This window comes from Mastigoproctus giganteus, chromosome 2, assembly GCF_048544385.1.
Source record: "Mastigoproctus giganteus isolate SK-2022 chromosome 2, ASM4854438v1, whole genome shotgun sequence".
Classification (NCBI taxonomy): domain Eukaryota; kingdom Metazoa; phylum Arthropoda; class Arachnida; order Uropygi; family Thelyphonidae; genus Mastigoproctus; species Mastigoproctus giganteus.
Window position 1 is genome coordinate 95,355,460 of NC_143576.1, and position 20,931 is coordinate 95,376,390.

Here is a 20,931-nt window from a genome sequence, read left to right on the forward strand (position 1 = left end):
TGGCTTATTAATAATTTGTTTCATTACGTCATTATAGTAGGAAAGTAAACGAACCTGCGATAAAAAAAATTGCCGCTGTAATCTTCAGAAATCCTTCCCGCAAAATGGTAAACAATTTTTAGCCAACATAAGCGCTATCCAAAATAACTGTTCTGTACCATTTTCAAAAATGAGGATCTGTATCTTACTTGTTCCTCAAGATCTTTATCAATGGTTGCGTTCTTTGCCACATTTCATGTATAGCACATGCCTTGATAAGATGTTGAGAAACACTGAGTTTTTATTCGAAAAGATGGATTTTTCCAATCCCGCAGCCACAAACGAGGAACTGGGCCATACGTTGAAGTAGAATGGTAGTACATGTCACTAACACTTCTATTTTGTTGTTCAGGATCCCATGTAAATGGTCCTTTAGGTCTCTGAAGTGACAAACTCATAATGTTTCATCGGAAATGTTGATGTCCACGTATTCTCTAAGATCACTTGAGGGAATAAACGGTGCAGTAAAGTGTAAAATGTTCGATGTCTAACGGCCCCAGGGGTTCCCCCCCATCTCCGCATTGTGTACTCTGTTTGTGTATCACAGAACTCTGTGAAGGCCAGAGGTTTAAAAAGTGTAATGTGTGTGTGTGTGTGTGTGTGTGTTAGCGTTGTATAGTGTCATGTTATGTTGTTGTTCTGACCATTCAGCTGTTGGGCCCCTAGTGGGATACCCCATGCCCACACTTAGCCCCGAGGAGGCAGGTAAGGCAGTAGAGGGATTGCTTAAGTACTCTGGCAGGCCCTGCCACCCAATTTCCAAAGACATCAGAGGCAAGGGCCTAAAAAATATAATAAAATTAAATTAAATTAAAAAATAATAATAATAATAAAATAAAAAATATAATAAAAATAAATAGATAAAGTAAAAAAAAATGCGAGACAAGTTAGAGTAAGGGTAGAGTCTGAAGGAGGGGGGGAAGGTAGAAACATGGGGATGACAGGGAAGACAACCCCAACCTGGTCAGTGGGGACAAGCCCCACCAGGAAAAAAAGAGTACAGCAGGGAGGGAGGACGGTTTTCCGCCCCCCGCCCAAGGGATGAGGATTAAAAGTGAACTGTGCAAGAGTGCCCTTTCAGGTCATCAATGTCAACAATCACTGTCAAGTAATGGATCCATTATCCCAGACAAGAAGTACTTTCAGGAGGCTGTCATTTGGTGTTATTTTGCTTTCTACAGGTGTTTCTTGAGCTTTGGTGTTATTTTGCCTCCTCCAGGTGTTTCTTGAGCTTTGGTGTTATTTTGCCTCCTCCGGGTGTTTCTTCCTTGCCTTATCAATGGCCATTGTCTAGAGAGGTCAGGTCCAGTTTAATTGCCTCTAATAGGACTAAGTCACAGTTAGGTGTTGATAGTCTACGTTTCCATTTCTCAAAGACAACTATGGTGCATCTCCAGTGACTGTGCTGGCTCCCGATCAAAGTATGACACATCCGGTCTTGTAAGATCGCTCCTGGTCAACAAAGGTAGGTTGTCAGCGAACAGTTTGATTTTACTCTCATTTTTTCAAGTCAGTAATTGGTAGTAGTATATGTCAATACTCAGTGGGTCCTTAGGGTATTGATCCATCCAGTAGGTGTTGTTATTGTCAGGATGTAATTTTAAGTTCAGGGTTTTCAAGTTAGGTGGTTTCAATTTCCTGTGTCTCTCATTGGAAGAAACGGTGCAGTGTGTTCAACACTAATTTCCAACAAAGGCATATCTATTATTGTTGAATTGTTTTCTTTTGATGACCCTGCTTGATTTTAATGATCCGCAGATATATTTACACCAGCAGCATTCTTTTACGCATTTTCCAATTCAATACTGGTCTTTTCTTTACCTTCTTCTGGACATAATTCATTACTGTGTTTTGAAAAGAAATGATCTAATTTAGGTAATTTATTGACTGCTTGTTCTTTTGCTTACTCCATTGTTCTTTTTTTGGGCTCCACTCTTTCCCTTTTTCTTTTTATCCATTTTTAACTAAAATTTTTATTAATTTAATTTTAAACTTTATTTTAAATACAAATAGCAATAATAAACAAATACATTTTTGTATGTCAATTGCTGTTTTGATAATGACTTGAACAAACTTGAATTGAAATTAATCAACTAACAACTTTTGACCACCGTATATGGCTAAATGTTCGTATACGGTGGGACCTATCCCCCCTGTCATGTTGGGGAATCCAGAAAACCATACAATATGACACATACACATACAGTAACTAAATGGATATCTGATCACTATACAAAGTTGCATTTGTAAAAGCAAAATAAAGACTGCTGACGCCTGGGTTTGTTATGTTTTGGCAATAAGATATAAGAATTCCTTCCTTATTCTAGATGTATAACATTGTTGAGCTCAGTGAGAAAAATATTTTCATCACATGTTGCGTCTGTCTATAGGCCCCAGGGGTGGCCCCTATTTGCATCTGTTTGTGGACTCTGGTGAAGTTGGGCCACTAATTCACCAGGGCCCTAAGCTTTGCCTACTTGTGCTATACAATAGCTATGCCCCTGGTTCCATTGGAGTATGAACAGAAAATTGTTTTGTTTTTGGATTTTTTTTATGCAGAATGGAAATAAGAATTTAATTATATAATTCTGCTTGTTTTCAGAATAGCTTTTTTTTCCCTTTTTCTTTCTTTCTTTTTTTTTTTTTTTTTTTACAATTGCATTTTAAAAGGAAACATTCAAAAAGAAACATTAAATGCAATTGAAAATATTTTGGTCGATAACACACCTGCAAATCTATTTTCTGAAATTTTATCAAGTGATGATGAAAATATCAAGTGTATTTTCTCAAGTCAAGTTTATATGATGTGTGAACCATGATCATTATTCACAAATTCGTTAAACAGTTTGCCTGGAATTAATTGTGAAATCATTACACAGAAAAGTACGTCTGTGTCTATGAAGGTGTTAATGGCAGATTTAGGATAATGCCGGATTTAGGTAGTCCTGGAACCCTGGCATACACAAATCTCTTTCTTCATGTGTCGTCTCCATCCAGGAGGTTGACTACCATGAGCCTTCACTAGCTTTGCATCTGTGCTTCTCTTGCACAATCTTCATAAGAAAGATTAGTCCATTCCTCAATATTGGTTATCCATCCTTTTCTCCTCTTTCCTTCTACCATCCCTTCCAACAGCCTCTTTTGTATAGTCATGTCTCAGAAGGTGACCGAGATACCTTGTTTTTCTTTGTTTAATGATGATCATGTGTTCTCTTTTATTTCCTTTTGTTAAAGCCAGCACTTCTGCATTAGACTTATCACATTTCAAATGCCTTAATTTGGTTCTCGGCATCCTTTGTAATAGTCCATATTTCAGATCCATATAAAGAGGGTTGACCACACAACATTTTCTCAACCTTATCCTGATTTCTATGTGTAATTCCCTTGATGTTAAGATCTTCCTCATGTCCAGAAAGGCCTTCTTGCTATTTCAATTCTTCTTTTGAAGGTTTTCCTATCATCGGTGATTAGATGCCCTAGGTAGACATAGGAGTTTACTAGTTGTATTATTGTTTACTTTAATATGATTTTATTCTCCCCCTCTTTCTTTGAGATGCACATTACTTTGGATTTCTTTTCATTAAAATACAGACCAAGTCGCAGGAGATTTTTACCTTTTTGTCGATGATGGCTTTTAAATCTGTTTCCCTTTCCACCAGTAGAATGGTGTCATCTGCATATCTTAGGTTAATTCTGATTCCTCCTATGGTAAGGCCCTTTAAGTCTTCGACCTCTCTGAAAATTTCTTTGGTATAAATGTTAAAAAGGATAGGTGATAGGATGCATTGGTGATGCACTAACTTTCATATTGGAAATTCATCTGAAACCTGTCCATCAATTCTGATGGAAGCTGAGTATTCCCAGTATAAATTAGTTATAATTCTTATGTCTTCATCGTCGATTCCTATTTTTTGCAGAGATTGAATCATCTTTTCTTGGTCTATTGAGTCAAAGGGATTTTTTAGTCTACAAAACAGATGTAGATGTCTTTTTGTTTCTCCAGATATCTCTCAATTATCATCCTTAAGTTAAAGATTCCTTCTTTGGTTCTATTGTTTTTCATGAATGTTTTTTAGGTAAATTATTTTCAGGAGAATCTTGGAAGTATAGCTCATTAAGCTAATGATTCTATGATCTGAGCATTCCAGGAATCCTGGTTTCTTGTGAAGAGGTATGAAGGTGGAGATTTTAAAGTTGTTTGGAATTATTTCTGTATCATATATATTATTTAGTCATCTTGTAAGCACTTTAATTCCATCACTGCCTAATGTTTTCAGCATTACTGAACAAATTTCATGTTCCAGTTGCTTTCCCATTTTTAGTCGCTTAATGACATTGGTGATCTTGCTTTCCAGAATAGGTGGTCCCTCTAGATTAAGTGCACATGGTTTTCTTTCACTTGTGAGCAAAGAGCTTTTCTGCATACTCCAATCATCTCCTCAGAATATCGTTTTTGTCAAACACCACTTCTCCATTTTGGAATTTTATGCAGTTGTTTTACAAACCTTATTCTTATATGTCATCGATTTCACTTCTATGTGGAGCTGACTATCCCTGTGTCCTTTCAAGTTCTTTTGATTTCTTTGCATTTACTTGCTGCCCAATCTTCCTTTGCTTGTCTATACTCTTTTTCTGATGATTTTATCCAAGGTTTACTCTGGTTTATTTTTGAGTCTTTTGCTTTCTTTCATTAGGTTTAGTATGTTGTCTGTCATCCAGGGCTTTTTCTTAACACTGGTGGAGTGTGGGATTGTGTGATCAGTGGCTTCCTGATTGCTGCTTTTTAGTATTTCCCATTCCCTGTTTACATCCATTTCACTTCTGTTGAAGCTGTTCTCTTGGCTCCATTTTACTTCAACAAATTTTGATACTTTGTTTGCGAATTTCTTTCTGTATTCTTCCATCTCTAAAATCATAAAATCCCTTTTCTTTTTCACTTGTGATTTTTTTTTCACGGAAATCCACCGTTCTAATGTATGGACAGACACAGAAATAATTGCCATATTTTTATTGGTCCGATTTTAATGAAATTTGGGTTGACGACAACTATTTCTAAAAGAGCCAAATGTGAAATTTTATGGAAATCCATACATGGGAGTTCAGTTACTAAAAATAGGAAAAGTAAATTATTCATTAATGTGAAACATTTTTGAAAATATCATCACTGAAATTCCTTTGTGAATCACTCTTTTGGGGACAGTGGATATCATTGTTCCCAAAAGACTGAATAAATATCATACATATATATGAAAGCGACTAAAAAATGGGCAAAAAAGCAATAACTTGTACACACTAACCAAGAACATTTCATTTTTATGGATCTGCTATATTGCCCAATCATTTCTCCAATTCAGCACACTGCAACAAATGTAATATCTAGTGCTCAAGCTACAACATATGGTATATAGAAAGCTAAATATAAAATTTTGTGAAAATCCATTTCACTAAGAGTCGAGTTGTTACATGTGGATGGACAGACAGGTGAGCAGACATGGTGAAGGCAACGTTTGCTTTACACATATACTATTGTGCCTAAAAATGGCTACCAAGTTTTTAATTGCAAAAATAATACGAATAAGCACACAGACCTAATAAAATTTTGATTCAAAGCAGAGCTGGACTGGCTCTAGTTGCTTCCAACAATTTTGCCTCTCCCCCCCCCACTTCTTTTTCTGTAGCCATAACATGCTACAAGTGCTATTGGAATGAGCGATGATTGCCGCCTAGGTCTATCCCTGATTCATAATACATGCTTGCGGTGCCTTAGTACATATGCACAAAGTGCCTATTGTCTTCACCATGTCCATCCTAGCAGATGGATTTTCTTAAAATTTTTACACTTGGCTACAGACCAAGGTATTTCTGTACCCTCTTACTAAGGATATATATATTTCTTGCCTATCATTCTTCTGTTTTTGGCACCCCAGGCAAGGGCCCTACTACCAGGGCCTTAATCCAGCACTGCTTGGCTCCTTTAGAAAGATTTGTCATCCCATTCCAATCAATTTCATTAAAATCAGATCAACAGAAATCTGGAAATCGTTATCTTTGTCTGCCCATCATAACTCAACTCCTAATGAGTAGGTTTTCAAAAATTTTATATTTGGATCTTCTGGAAAAAATTTTAACTATGTCTTTAAAATTGAATGAATAGAAATCTGGCAATTATTATTTCTTTATCCATCTGTCCACATGTAATAATGCAACTCACAGTGAATGCTGTTATGAATCGGTCAACCTCGCTATGAATCAACTGATTGTCACGAAACATTACATTTTGCACTTTTAGAACAATTTGCTAAGACTTCCGAAATTTCATTAAAATTAGACTAATAGAAATCTGTCTGTTTATTATTTCTCTTTTTTTTTTATACATGCCATAAAGGCTATCCATATATTGTAACTGAAGCACTGGACATTGTGTTTGTTGATGCACTGATTGGAAGAATGAATGGACAATATGGTAAATGTGCACAAATAAAATGTTCTTGGTTTGTAAATAAAATAAGTTGTCGCTTTTTTTTTTTTTTTGTTATAAGTCATGAATTATTACTATTTGCTAATGCAGCTGAAATGTAATGGACAGCATACATTAACTCTAACTTGTTTAAAATTCAAACAGCCATTGCTCTGTAACTGTTCAGAATCAGACACATTTATATGGGTAACAGGAAAATATATTCAAGTTATCTCTTTTTCCCTGAATAAATAACCTTGTGGGGATAGCAATATCACTTGTTTAAAAATCAGAAAAGTAAATTAATAATTAAAGTAGAACATTTTTACATAAAGTGCCTACTGTCTTCACCACATCTGTCTTATCTATTTTCATGTAATAATTTGACCTGGTGGATGGAGGAGTTTCCTAGAATTTTGTGTTTGGCTCCTTGAGAAATATTTATGAAGCTATCCCAAATATCATTAAATATGAACTATTAGAAATTTGGCAATTATTTCTTTTTCCATACATCTGCATGTAATAGTTTGACTCCAGCAGATGAATTTTCATGAAATTTTATACTTGGCTCTTTTAGAAGGATTTTTCCATCCCAAATCCCAAGCCATCCCAAATTTAATTAAAACCAGATCAAGAGAAATCCAGCAATAATTATTTTTTTTTTTTATGTGAAGACAAAATATTCACATTTCACACAAAGTTATTACTTTCACTTTATTTTTGTTTTATTAACTATTTGCTAATTTTTAATATGGGCACACAACTGTATTCTTTTTCCCTCATAACTATGTAAGCGGCAATGGTCAAGATTAAGCGTGTTGTTTATTGTGTAGGTGCAATACTTAAGTATTAAATAAAGAAAAAGGTGATTTCATGAAATACGCTTGTAACTGTAAAACAAACTGAATCAAAGAAATGTATCAAGTTTGCATAACATAAACCAGTTTTTTAAATATTATATATTTAAAAACTTGAAGGAAAAAAATTATTTAAAAAAACTTAAGTTTTCTTTTTATAATTTTATACCAAAATCCACATTTCATTCTAAAAAAAATGTTCCCTCCATTTTGGATTATAAAAGAGAACACAAGCTTGGGTGTTCTCTTTATTGAATTTTAAAATATGGCAACCCTATACCCATGTTTAAGAATTGGGAAAGCAAATGAACTATTAAAGTGGACCCTGTTTGAAATTATCATGCTTTCCTTTTTCAAAATGTTATCCAACAACCTTTTGGGGAGAGAGAAACATCATCCCTGTGTCCTTGTTTAAAAATAGGAAAAGTAAATTATTCATTAATGTGAAACATTTTTGAAAATATCATCACTGAAATTCCTTTGTGAATCACTCTTTTGGGGACAGTGGATATCATTGTTCCCAAAAGACTGAATAAATATCATTATCTCCTGTGCCCTTGTTGAGCATTTGAGTAAGTACTGTTTTGCAGTTTTGAATGGTTATGTATAGATTTTAATGAAAAAAAAATCAGATTTTTTTCTGAATTCATTTTATATGTAGTGTTTCAAAAGGAGGCAATTCTGTTATTCATGAAAAACTCAAAGGGACAACACAAGCTTCAAAGTTTACTGGCTCCTCATTAGACAACAAAAGTGGCCTCAATTTCTATTAATAGGTCAATGCAGATCAAGTACCAGAAGTATAATATTCACTGCATTTTCAATTGGGCATCCTTATTCCGCACAACCTGGCTGCTTGGTCAGACTAGATACATTATTCAGCAATTTAACAGGGTAGACTATTATTTATTTGAGTTTTCAAAAAAAAAAAAAAAAAAAAAAAACAGATTTCCCCCCATTTCGGTGATATTATTCAATTAAAAATTACATTAGTAATTTTAAGTCAACTTGTGGGTAACAAGTAATTTCTAAAGCACACAAACTCAATTCTGTTCCTGTTACTCAGAGAACAAAGCATTCCCAAGACAGAAAAACAGAATACATGTAATTGTTAATTTACTATTACACCTATCACTGAACATTAGCTTCTTTAATGAAAGATTGGTGGAACACTTGCATGCAAAGAGTAAAGAGGATTAACTGATCCTGTGTGTTTTTAGACATTTTGAATGATTCTTTGGCAACTTAAAATGCAATTTTTCAGAACAGTTGGACCAACTATTTGGAGGCCACTTGCTTCCAAAATATAGATTCCTTAGTCTATGTTTAACTACTTTCCACCTGTATATGTTCTAAATAAAAAAAAATAAAAAACACGTAACAGTATATTAAATGAAAGTTAATTTCTGAGAGAAGTACATTATATTTAGCAAATTAATATTATACATTCTGTGGTTATATAATACATTCCTGATATACTAACATTATACATTCCTGAAATATTGAGAGGGTCAAAATTCAGTTTTACACAAAGTCCTGCCCACATCCCACATGTCCACACAGCTAGTTTTTTATATGGCATGTAAATTGTAAATGATATTTCTGATCACGTGGTGTGAGTTTCTGTGGTCTTTCTGTGCATTACCATTTTCATAATTCACTAGACCTTTCTGGATAAATAATTAACTCTGACCAGTATATAAGAAAGGTGTATAAGTCACACAAGTTAGCTGTACCTGTTCTCATCATGAACATTGAGCCAAGTTCACTAGTTTCAAGAGGAATGTTACTATCAGATATCACATTGTCAACTTGTGCAACTGCTGACAGCCTACACCATGCAAAGTTGGATGGTGTAGGCAACACAGTAAGACCATGGAAGCTCACTCCATGTGAACCAGAGGGTACTTAGAAGGTATTATGACAATTTTGTCAGATATCACAACAACAGAAACCAGGAATTTGCCACATCAACAGCAGTTTAGGTATGTAAACACACAAGGCTATGGTGCTAGATGCATAGCACCATAGCCTTGGTTTTCATGGGAGAGTGGCAGGGCACAAGTCAAACAGAACAACTGTAATCAGCAGTCTTGACTTGCAAGGTGCAGTGAATGTCATAATTGTTCCACGGAGCAATGGAAATTGGTTCTATAGAGTAACGAATCTCACTGCACCCTTTCCGATTGGATGGGCAAGTGTGGGTGTGAAGAATGCCTAGATATCTGCTGCTGGAGTGCATCATGCCAATAATGAAGTTCGGAGGAGGTGGGGGTTATGATGTGGGGCTGTTTCCCATGGTACAGTGTAGGACCTTTGGTGGCTGTGCAGGGAACCACAAATGTTGTTGTTTTGGTTTTTAGGAGCATTAGCAACTAAGGCCATATTGCTCCAGGGATATGCGGTGGTCATTCCCTGACCTTTCCGCATCCTCCGTATTTGGTGGACACGGGCTCGAACCCCGGTCTAATCAAGAAGCGTGTGCTACGCACTACTGCTCCTGCCCACCTGGCTATGGAGGTGCCTAGGAACCACAAATACCAATGCCCACCCATGCTCCCTATGATGCAGTTCTTTGGTACAGCCTCATGTTTGTTTCATCGTTATAATACATGATGCCATACCACCAGTGCTGCTTGAGATTGGCTCATAGGCACAAACATATTAAAGTTGGAATGGCTAGTTCAAAGTCCCTATTTGAATCATATGGAATATCTAAGGAATAAACTGAAATGTTGGGTAGGGGCCAGATTAAGGTGTCCTACATCTCGTACAACTCGTCACTGTTCTACAGGAAGAATCAAAGACTATACCAGCTGCAGTTTATCTGTTGATGGAAAATTTAACCAGGATGGTGTATTAGATCACAGTGACCAATGGGGGACTGAAATGCTATTGAAGTAAGTGGTTGATATGAAACCGATATAACATACGTGGATACTTTTACGAGAGTTGTGTATACCTCTATGCTACCTACTGCCTTCTACAATTGCATAACCAACAATTTGCATAAAATGGGTTTATTCATTAGTGTCCCTAAACTTTTGGTATTAGTGTATGTACATGTGTTGCACATGCATTTGAATGCTGTAAAATACCTGTATGCAGACAAACTACAAGGCTTAAGTGAGGATTCATAAATATATAAAAAAATTAGTGCTTTTATTATACAGAGGATAAATTTTAAAAACATCAATTTTTCTTGCTTTTGATATCACAGAGATGTATTTCTTTCTTTCCATAAAATCTTAGGTCTTGCTGAAATATTTATCAATCAACAGCTCATATAACAAACAGAACACAAAATTTCTTGTTTGATAACACTTATGGTAAACATAAGCCAAATCTTGTTATCTTGTTTGATAACACTTATGTAAACATAAACACTTATGCCATTTAATAGCCAATCATATAAATTAGACAGTACTGAAGATTTAATCAATTTCTGAGTTTTACCACATATTAGCTCTTTTTACAAACATAGGGAAGAAGGGTAAGTAAAACTGTATCATTTTCAGACATAATTCTGTTTATTTGTTCTATGTCAGCACCTTTAACATTCATGCCATTTATCTGCAGAATTTCATCCCCAACATCAATAAGACCTGTTAGAAGAGCTTGAGACTGTTTATCCTTCATTCTGGACACAAATATTCCTATTAATAAAATGAATATGGAAATTAAATTCACAAAATAAATTGTTTTAGTAAATTCTTACCAGTATACTTATTATCAGTGCAAATTATGAAAGGTACCAATTTAAGAAATACTTAAATTAATATAAAATTAATCAAGTAACCATCTGAATCCTACAAAAGGTTGCACTGGCTGAAAATTCATGTTGTCAACCTAATGATAACCTATGACAAGCTCTAACAGCCATTGGACCCTGTATCAACTGCTGTTAGAGCTTATGGTAGAATTTGGTAGGAACTTGTAGTAAGATCAACTATCAGAGTCAATGCCGTCCTATGGGTAGGGGCAAACTATGCCACTGCCCAAGGTATCCAACAACAGGGAGTGGAATAAATTCTAAACTTATATAAGTGAAAATATGAAAACTTAATTATGAAGGAAGGAATGGCTAGAATTGATGACAAAACCTTTGTTGAGAAAGAGTATTTTATTAACTTTTTCCTGAGTACATACAATAAATATATGTTTTATGTGTGTGGGCCTAAGAAGTGTGTACATACGTTTCTTAAGGTCATTTTAAAATATGTTTGAAATCTTCCAGTAAACGATACCACCTCTTATCTGAATTTCTATGTAATTGTAAATGCAGTTTATAATGAATGGCACCTAAGAAAATGATTTTAAAATCATAGGAGATCAAACCTCTCAGATACTACTGTCTGATTTTGGTTTACAAATGCCAAAAATTCTGATAGAATTCAGATTCAGATACTGATGAAATTGAATAAGTGATACATTACATAAATAAATGTAGAAGATAATAAATATTACATCAAAAAAGTAATAATGAGGTTTTTTTACAATTTTTTATGATTTTTTCAAATTATTTTGCAATTTTTTGTGTTTTTTTTTAAATTCTGATTTGATTTGTGAAATAATTAATTGCACAACCAAGCAGCAAATAAAAAAAATTAATATTTAAAAGCACTAATGAACAAAGTTTTAACTATTATGAATTTTCAAAATTTTAGAAAAAATTCTTGGGGCCTACATGGTATATGTATGAACTCACTTGTGAAAGGGTTTAATTGATAGCATTCTGTTCTTAAAACAAACCCTCATGCTTTGCAGGGTGACAGGATATTGGGTCAGATGAGGAAAAGTGGCCAACCACAGGGATGGAGGATATGAGGTGGTGTGGGGCTGAAAAAAGTAGTTGGGGAAGTCTTGCAGTTTTATGACATATCATGTCATTTGGCAGCATGGGTGAACATGGAATAAAAAATGGGAGCTAACTTCTTAAGACCTCATGACACCTGGTCACCTGTCATTGCTTTGCCATAGTTAAAAGTAATAAGGATCAAGAGCTAATTATCCTACCAAATAGTATTGTGAAATAGTTTTTATTATTTTTGGAAGTAGTTATCTGCTTTCTCTTGTATTATAATTTTTGTTATTTTATTTTATTTTTTTTCTATATTTGTTGAAATAAAAATGTGGTTCACTGTCTTGTAAATAGAAATGTACAGGACAGAAATATGTTTCCATTTTTTTTCTATGTTCCTAGCTGAACATAGGAACATGCTTTAATTTTAATGCTTCTAATTAAATTTATCTCAATGACTGATGATAATTCATCAATTTAAATGGGTTCAACATATCTGTATAAGATCAGAACATATAGTATTAATTAATCAAGAGAAATTTTTTGTCAGATACTCTTATTAACACTAAGATGAATTTTCATAATTCTCATTTAAAATATTGATAATCTTTTAGTTTCACCGAGTTTCTTTGTGAGGTTTCATTGTGCAGAATGTTGAAAATAAAATAAAATTTAATATTTTAGTTTCAGGATTTGCAAATAGACGTTTAACATGTTAATTTATTCAATATGAGAAAGATAACAATTGTGATGTGGAGAAATTTAATAAATTTCTTGGACATGATAAGATTAAGTTTTATTTTTGTTATTATTACTAAGTCACATGGTTTAACATATACAAGCTAATATATATACATATATTAATATCTCTCTATACATTAAAAAAAGTTTTCCCTCCTAGTGACATATATTCGAGCCAATGGGAGAAGAGGGCGGGACAATTACGTCACTACAGATGCACAGGTAAATAATTACATAAGTCATTTCCTGATCAGATTTCGATCAGTGCATTATAATGTTAGTATATCAGTATAATATTATTATTATACAAATAATAACATTATACAATACAAAACTATACAAATATTTACAAAAAACTAAACTATTTACAATCACACCTCTACTATATGAGGACAATGGGTTCCTTCACCCCCTAACATTAATATACAAAAACTTTACAATGGAACATCAAATGATGCCGGGCGTGGTCATGTATTAGACAGTGAAGCACATGCACGAGGTTGGCGAATGTTAAATGGAACAACCACAAATGGGTTACTGGGCAAAATCAGATACTTGCTGTTGCCAGTGTGGAATACGTACGTGGGATGCATGTCAACAATTGTCACATTATTATTATTACTAGCCGTGTAGTGCAAGGAAACCTAAGGCTTATGCTGCACCAGCTAAATAAAAAATTTCCAAGTTACCCTGAGAGAGAGAGAGAGAGAGAGAGAGAGTCAGAAGTAGAAGGGAATCATCAAGAAAGAGAAGAATGATGATATTCAGCTCAGGACCCCGGATGTGCCAAGCCCATACCAGATGTGAGCCCCTGAGGTTGAAAGACCAACTTCATGTACATGCTTTACTGTGTAATACATGACCACGGCCAGCACCATTTGATATTCTATTGTAATGTCAGATGAGGAAGGGACCTGATACAGCTGGTATATTTGTAAATAGTTTAATATTTTGTAAATATTTTAAATATTTGTATAGTTTTTAAATATTTTAGATCTGCTCTTTCGGATGCAACAATATTCCTCATGCATTATGGAATCCAAAGCAAAAGGCCTTTTCCTAAGTGACCTATGTAAACGCTGGTAAATACAGTGGATTCCGGTTATTTGGGCCACCAGTTAATCGGGGCAGCCGTTTATTTGGGGTAAATCTTAAAAAACAGAAACCAATCGAGAAAATATCCAGGGTTTACTTTGCTTAATTGGGACAGCATGCCGTTTAATTGGGGCAGGAGGCCGCAGCACTGAAGATTACCCTACGATTGTCTCCAAAGGTACCATGTGGTTCGGCTGAAATTCTGGAGGTCATAACCATAAAACAATTAGCAGTCACCTGTTTATTGGGCCCAAATGTAGTGAAATCTATCATAAACGGACAGTAAACTCGATCTTGCTGAATTTGCGATAATACCTACAGCTGGAATTCTGTGGGTTATTATGGTGAAATGTGTTTACCCTTCCATGAAATCTTCAATCATATAAAAAAATTAATTATCAGATCTTCTCTTCATTCCTATTTTTAAAGTTTTGTAACTCGTTACTCCGTTCTCGCTTGGGCGTATTGTGTTACTTGCAATTTGTGTGTGCCGAGTTCTTTGTTATTGATTGCTTATATTTTTAAATTTTAACCCCCACCCAAAAATGTCAGTGAACAGAAATGTCAACTAGTTCATATGTACATATTACAGTACGTATTTATTATTCCGATTTTCACTTATCATTTAATTTTTTAATTGGTAAGGTAATAAAGGGTAAATTTGTGCTTAATATATCTTTACTTTCATAGCCTGTGGATAATATTCCTCCTATTTTCTCTAATTAGAATCACCGTTTAATAAAATTAAAATTCAATTCACAATGACCGGCACTAACTACACATCGTATAGCGAACGGTACTTTACTATGGTGAGTTCGTTGTAACGTGATTTCATTGTTCAGTGAACTAATTGTAAAGGGGGGGGGGGTTACATTGTATTTTTTAACTATTAACGTGAAACTTTGGATAATTGGGGCAGCCGCTTAATCGGGCCAAAATGCACTAGTCCCGATGTGTCCCAAATAACCGGAATGGACTGTAATTGCATAGTGATATTTATTCAACCTTGAGAATGCCGCGTGGTGGGGTAGCCAATGGGAGAAGAAGGATGTGGGTCATGTGGTACAAGTGGGCGGGGCAATTACAGCACTACAAATGCACAGGTAAATAATTACATGTCATTTCCTGATTAGATATTGATCAGTGCGTTTTGACAGATGTCTTTTACATAGAAAAGATTTGACTTACTCTATCATACCTCTTCATTTTACACAGAAAAGCATGCACAGGGTTAGCAAGCAAAGCCCCCTAACATAATATTAATATATATATTTAATATATATATTAATACATTTAAAATAAGCATTATGTTGTTTATTATATATAATTGTACATATATGTTTGAGAGAGAGAGAGAGAGAGAGATTACCATAAGTGAGCCAGTGACCAGCTTGTTTGTAATTTAAAAGAGCTGAGAGTGGCAGAGAGAATGTCTAATGTCAAAGTACAAAAAAAAAACAAAAAAAACAGCAACCACCCTGATTTTCAGGACATCAGAGGTAAACGTGGATTTTAGCTCGGTGTTTTGTTTTTGCTGTTCCCAGCACTTCTTCAGTAGTATAAAAAAAAAAAGTAGATCATTCATTTTCAGCGAATTGAACTAGTTGAGCAATTTTCAATCAAAGAGAAAAAATTCTTGGATGAATAAAAATGAATTTATTTAATATGCTATGAAGGTATCCAAGAGAATGGCGAAAAAAGTCATTATACAAATTCTGTTATTTTTTTTGTTTGTGTTTGTTGTTGTTGTTTGTTTGGTTTTTAGGAGCATTAGCAACTAAGGCCATATTGCTTCGGAATATGCGGTGGTCATTCCTTGACCTTTCCGCTTCCTCCGTATTTGATGGTGACGGGCTCGAACCCCGGTCTAATCAAGAAGCGTGTGCTACGCACTGCTGCTCCTTCCCACCTGGCTACGGAGGCGCCATTTTGTTTGTGTTTTAGTGATTTATAAGCATATTATTTCTGAGAAAATAAATGATTTGAATCATATATTTATGCAGAATAATGTTCAACAAGGAATAAAAAAACATGATTATCCAGTAAATTGTCATTCTTTGGTTTGTTGGTTTGCTTTTCCCCTTATTTTTTTTATTTATTTATATATATATATTTTTTGGCCATTGGTCAAAATTTGTTACTGTAATAACGTAGTCAATATCAGACATGGAAAACACAATTGAAATTTTGGATGAAAATACCTCTAGTTGGAATATCAGCTCTGATTGAAATTTAAGTCACTTACTGCTTGTAAATCTTCAACCCAACCCTGCATAGAGGAACAAAAGTGAAAAGCCAGATATCTTATGATGTTGGTAAAAATTTGACAAATCAGTTTGCTATTACAAAAGAATAAAGTGGGCTGCAAATATTTGAAATGAAGTATGGCTGTAACACACGCAGAAGGAAAACCAGCTCTGACAGCAGGAATCTGTACAACAAAGCCCAGTAATACACTATTGGGGATTGGTCATCGAGTGAAACATGGCTGTGGCAGATGCAGTGAGAGAACAAACTTTAACAATGTATAAAATTTAGTTCCATTTGCTAATTAGTGAATTTACTAAATAAAAAAATAAAAAATCATTTAAATAACTAAATAAAAAAAAGTCATTTATTTAAATAAGCAGACCCGCTTATAAATTTACTTGAAAAAAAAATAGCAAATTTTCATTATAGCTCCATTCAATTTCATTATTAAAATGTTTGCTGTAGCTGGTTTTAGCACTCGCTTCAAATTAGGTAAGTTATTCATAAGTCAAAGGACCTAATTAAGAGTTTGAATTCCATTGTAGACATATTTTGAATAATCTTTACTAAAATGTGATGCATATAAAACTGATCAGGGAATGGTAGTGACTTTGCATTTGAAGTACATTGCATTTCTAATCATCCAGTGTATAATTAACAAGCATATACTATATGTAGTACTCAAAATAGACATCCATTCAAGGGCCAGACAATTTTCACTATTCTCACATTTCATGATTACCACAACAAATATGTATAATACAGGGTGTTTCATAAAGGCTACAACCCTAAAACGAAGAAGGCAGAACTTATGGGCAGGCAAATGTTATGTCAAGTTTGAAGTGTAGGGGGCAGCACTGTACTCAAGGTAAGTAGTTGAATGACCGTGACATGCATTAGTCTCGGTCGGGAATCCTGTCCATTGTGTTGTGTCAGCCATGTCGTTTTCCAATAATGAAAATGTGTTTATTGTGGAGTCTTACTTCGCGTATAAATCTTATAAACGTGTGCAAAACGGGTTTTAGATGAAATTTCCTTGGTCTCCAACAAGTCAACAATAGCACGTATATTTGTGAAATTTCGTGAGACTGGGAGTGTGGAGGACAAAAAAGAGCCCAGGCTGGCCATCACTGTTAACTGCAAACGTTCTGGATGATCTGAATAAACGTTTAACCTGCTCACCAAGAAATTCAATTAGGAAGTTATCTTCTCAAACCGGACTGTCACCGACTACTATTTTCAGAGCTACAAAGAAGTTAAAATTGCATGCTTACCGTATTGGTGTCGTTCAGGAACTGAAAGAACCTGACCGTGAAAAACGTGTATGGTATTGTCATTGGTTTTGTTCTTTTGTTGATGAAAATGGAATTAAGGTGTTGGATCGTGTTTATTTTAGTGACGAGGCTTGGTTCACCTTGGATGGTTATATGAACACTCAAGAACAGCTGAATATGGAGCAATGAAAACCCACATGCATATCACGAATGATCATTACATATCCTGAAAATTGGGGTTTGGTGTGCCATCTCGCGCCATTGTGTTATAGGGCCTATATTTTTTTTACAAAACTGTGGATGGAGAAGTTTATCATGACATAATCCAACAGTTTATTGCATTGTTGGAGGTGAATGAACGAGAATGTTGGTTTCGACAAGATGGTGCAACTTGCCATAAAGCAAATGAAACGAAGCCATGTTACAGGAATTTTTCAGAGATCGCTTGATCTCAAAAAACTTGTGGCCCCCAAAATCTCCAGATCTTACTCCTCCAGATTTTTTTCTTTGGGGACAATTAAAAGGAGAAGTGTTTCACAACAATCCTCATACTCTTGACGAATTGAAGGCTAACATAGAAAAAGAGATTGCAAACATTATGTAAGGTGGCTGCAAATGTCATGAAAAGAGTACAAATCTACATCCAGGCGAGTGGAAACCATTTCCAACACTTGTTGTAAAGCTTGTGTAATTTCTTTCCGTTGTAAAGGTAAAAGTATGTGTAATTTATTTCCCTTTTGTGCGATTTGTTAAAATTCCTATAGTAACAGAGGTAGGTGATGCAAGAAAGCAAGCGTATGAAGCATCAGCCAAAAAAATTCACACAACCATTCCCTCTAAATGTTTGTCCAGTTCCTCCTTGAATTTATTTAAGCTATCAAATTCCACAATGACAGATGGAAGCTTGTTCCAGCAATTAACCACCCACTGGCTAAAGGCGAATTTCCACACATCTATTCTACAACTCTTTCCTCAATTTGAATTTATGCTCCCTTATGTTCTTAATCTGAGCAAGTGGAAGAATCCATCAGAATTCACAACATGCTCAACCCATTCAAGGCCTTATACACCTCAATCAGATCACCTCGCAGGTGCCTAGTCTCCAGCCACTGCAATTTGCAGAACTTAAGCCTCTCTTGGTAAAAGAATCCCTTCATTTCCCTCACCAATCTTGTTGCCCTTCTCTGTACATGCTCAAGCAAATCTACATCCTTCCTAAAATGAGGCTTCCAGACCTGTACGCAATACTCAAGACGTGGCCTGACCATTGCCTTATACAAAGGGATAATAACCTCCTTTTCCCTGCTAGCAAAGTTCCTGTATATCATTGACAAAACCCCATGACCTGCTCTTGCAGCCTGTCTGCATTGTCATCAGAATTCATTTACACTATAACACTACATTCTTAGTAATTCAATCATAATGATGCAAATAACACTGAAAATTATACTACTATTAAGTAAAAGACAAAATAATAATGATAAAATTCTTTATTCACAGAATTTTATTATTATTGGTAGTAAAACAAGTAAAGAAACATGAGATAAATTGCAAACAAAATTAATAGAAACCATGGGAAAGTAGTTTAAAGATGTAATAAAGTAAAATTCTCTGAATTGTGGCTTACTCAGCAAATCAAATGATCTGTTCATGAATAATTGAGGGCACACATTTAAACAGGTTGTAACCTTCCACTAGGCTCAGGCCAATAATAAACAATGGATCCCTTGATGGTCATGAAAAGTTTACACAGAAATCACCTAGAATCTGGAAGACAAAGTAAAGAGGAGCATGTGCTGGATATGCATTGCATTGCCATTAGTTATACCCACTACCCATCCTTTTCATTAAATTGTTCTTTCACTAACAGAATCATGTGTCCATACATTCTAATATAAAGCAGGTGGGCAGATAGTGGTGAAATTCAAGTGAGAATGGGAAAGACAAAAGATTTAGGTGACTTTGAAAGTGACATGTTTATATGTGACAGATGTGCTGGTAAGAATATCTCAGAAACTGTACTCTGCTGGGATTTTTAAGTATGACTGTGTCTTGGGTGTACTGAGATTGGTCCAATAAGAAAATAACATCAGCCAACAGTGATGCTATGATTGGAAACAGGCTTGTTGATGTGAGAGGACAGTGGAAAGCTGACAAGACTTGTGCAAGGTAACAGAGAAGACAGCTAAACAAGTTCTACTCCTATCAACAAAAAACAAGATGGTACAATTAGAACAAATACGAACTCCAACCCTGAACATGGCAGGATTGGAAAAACACTGCATGATCTGAAGAATTCCTGCTTTTTCATGCTGATGGGAGGACCAAAATGTTTGAAAACAGTATGAGTCCACTGACCCATCCTGTCAGATGCCAACAGTGCAGATGATGGTAGCAGATAATGGTGTGGGGCTGTTTTTGTAGTGCACATTGGCTCCTTGATACTAGTGGAACAACATCTGAATGCCACAGTTATCTGTAAATTGTTTCCAACCAGGTGTATCCCTTCATGGCTGTATCTGTGAATGCACATTTTCCTCCGACATGAAAATGTGCTATGACACAAGGCTAGAATTGTACAAAACTGGTTTTAGGAAAATGAGAGTTAATTCAGCCTACTGCAGTGGCCTTCCTCAGTCTCAACACATTCAATTTGACAGTTGCAAGTTGAATGTGATTAAGGTATTAGAACAGAACTTATAATGTAATGCTTATTCCTATGTTGTATTGTTGTAAATTCTTCATAGAGTAGTCGAATTTTTGCCTACTGTACCAAATGGATCTAACCCACATAAAATTATTAATTTAAGAATTTCAATTTACGTTGCATTTTTTTGATTCTAATCCACAAACCAATAACAAAAATATAAACATTTGTAAAATTTTTTTTCATTCAACAGTGAAATCAATTCTGATGCATCATTTAATGTATTCTCCTAAAGGCTGAGAATGTTGTTATATTTCAAATTTTTTTCTTCCCACTCAAATCTAATAATGTTCTTGTTTATACTCCTGCACAACCACTAGATCAGGAGTTTACAATAAATCATGAATACAATCATTAATTGCATTTAGCAGCCATGGACTTGATCCACAATCCATTCAGACAGTGCGTACTGCACTCTTGCTCCTAAGTGCTCACTATGTCAGGCCGAAAAGTGTATCATTTACTTTTTTAATAATGCAAATTATTTCTTAGAATATAATGAGATGATTATTATTTTTTTAAATCTCATGTTATATTCTAAGAATATGTAGAGAAACCTTCACTCCACAGACTGAAATCACTAGAAGTACACAGAAAAGACTTCCTTAACATCTCTGACAGGATTCAAATCGCTGTCCTTCCAGGCAGCAAACAAGCATGCTACACTCATGCCACCATATAAAAATAACATTTATAAACCAATAAGAATA

The 20,931-nt window shown here is 34.9% G+C and overlaps 1 protein-coding gene across 8 annotated transcripts in view; it reads right to left on the reverse strand.

The window, feature by feature from the left end:
- Nucleotides 1–10,751: 10,751 nt before the first annotated feature.
- The window catches only part of LOC150089437 (uncharacterized), a 93,936-nt gene continuing 83,756 nt past the window's right edge, over nt 10,752–20,931 (reverse strand). For 6 of the 8 annotated variants that reach the window (XM_090368595.1, XM_090368593.1, XM_090368594.1 and 3 more), the window contains one exon: nt 10,753–11,009. In XM_090368595.1, the coding sequence (XP_090224721.1) occupies nt 10,816–11,009 (194 nt within the window). In that variant the 3' untranslated portion in view covers nt 10,753–10,815. Of the gene's footprint in view, nt 11,010–20,931 lie in introns of all 8 variants that reach the window. The other 2 variants (XM_090368596.1, XM_090368589.1) reach the window with 1 other exon arrangement.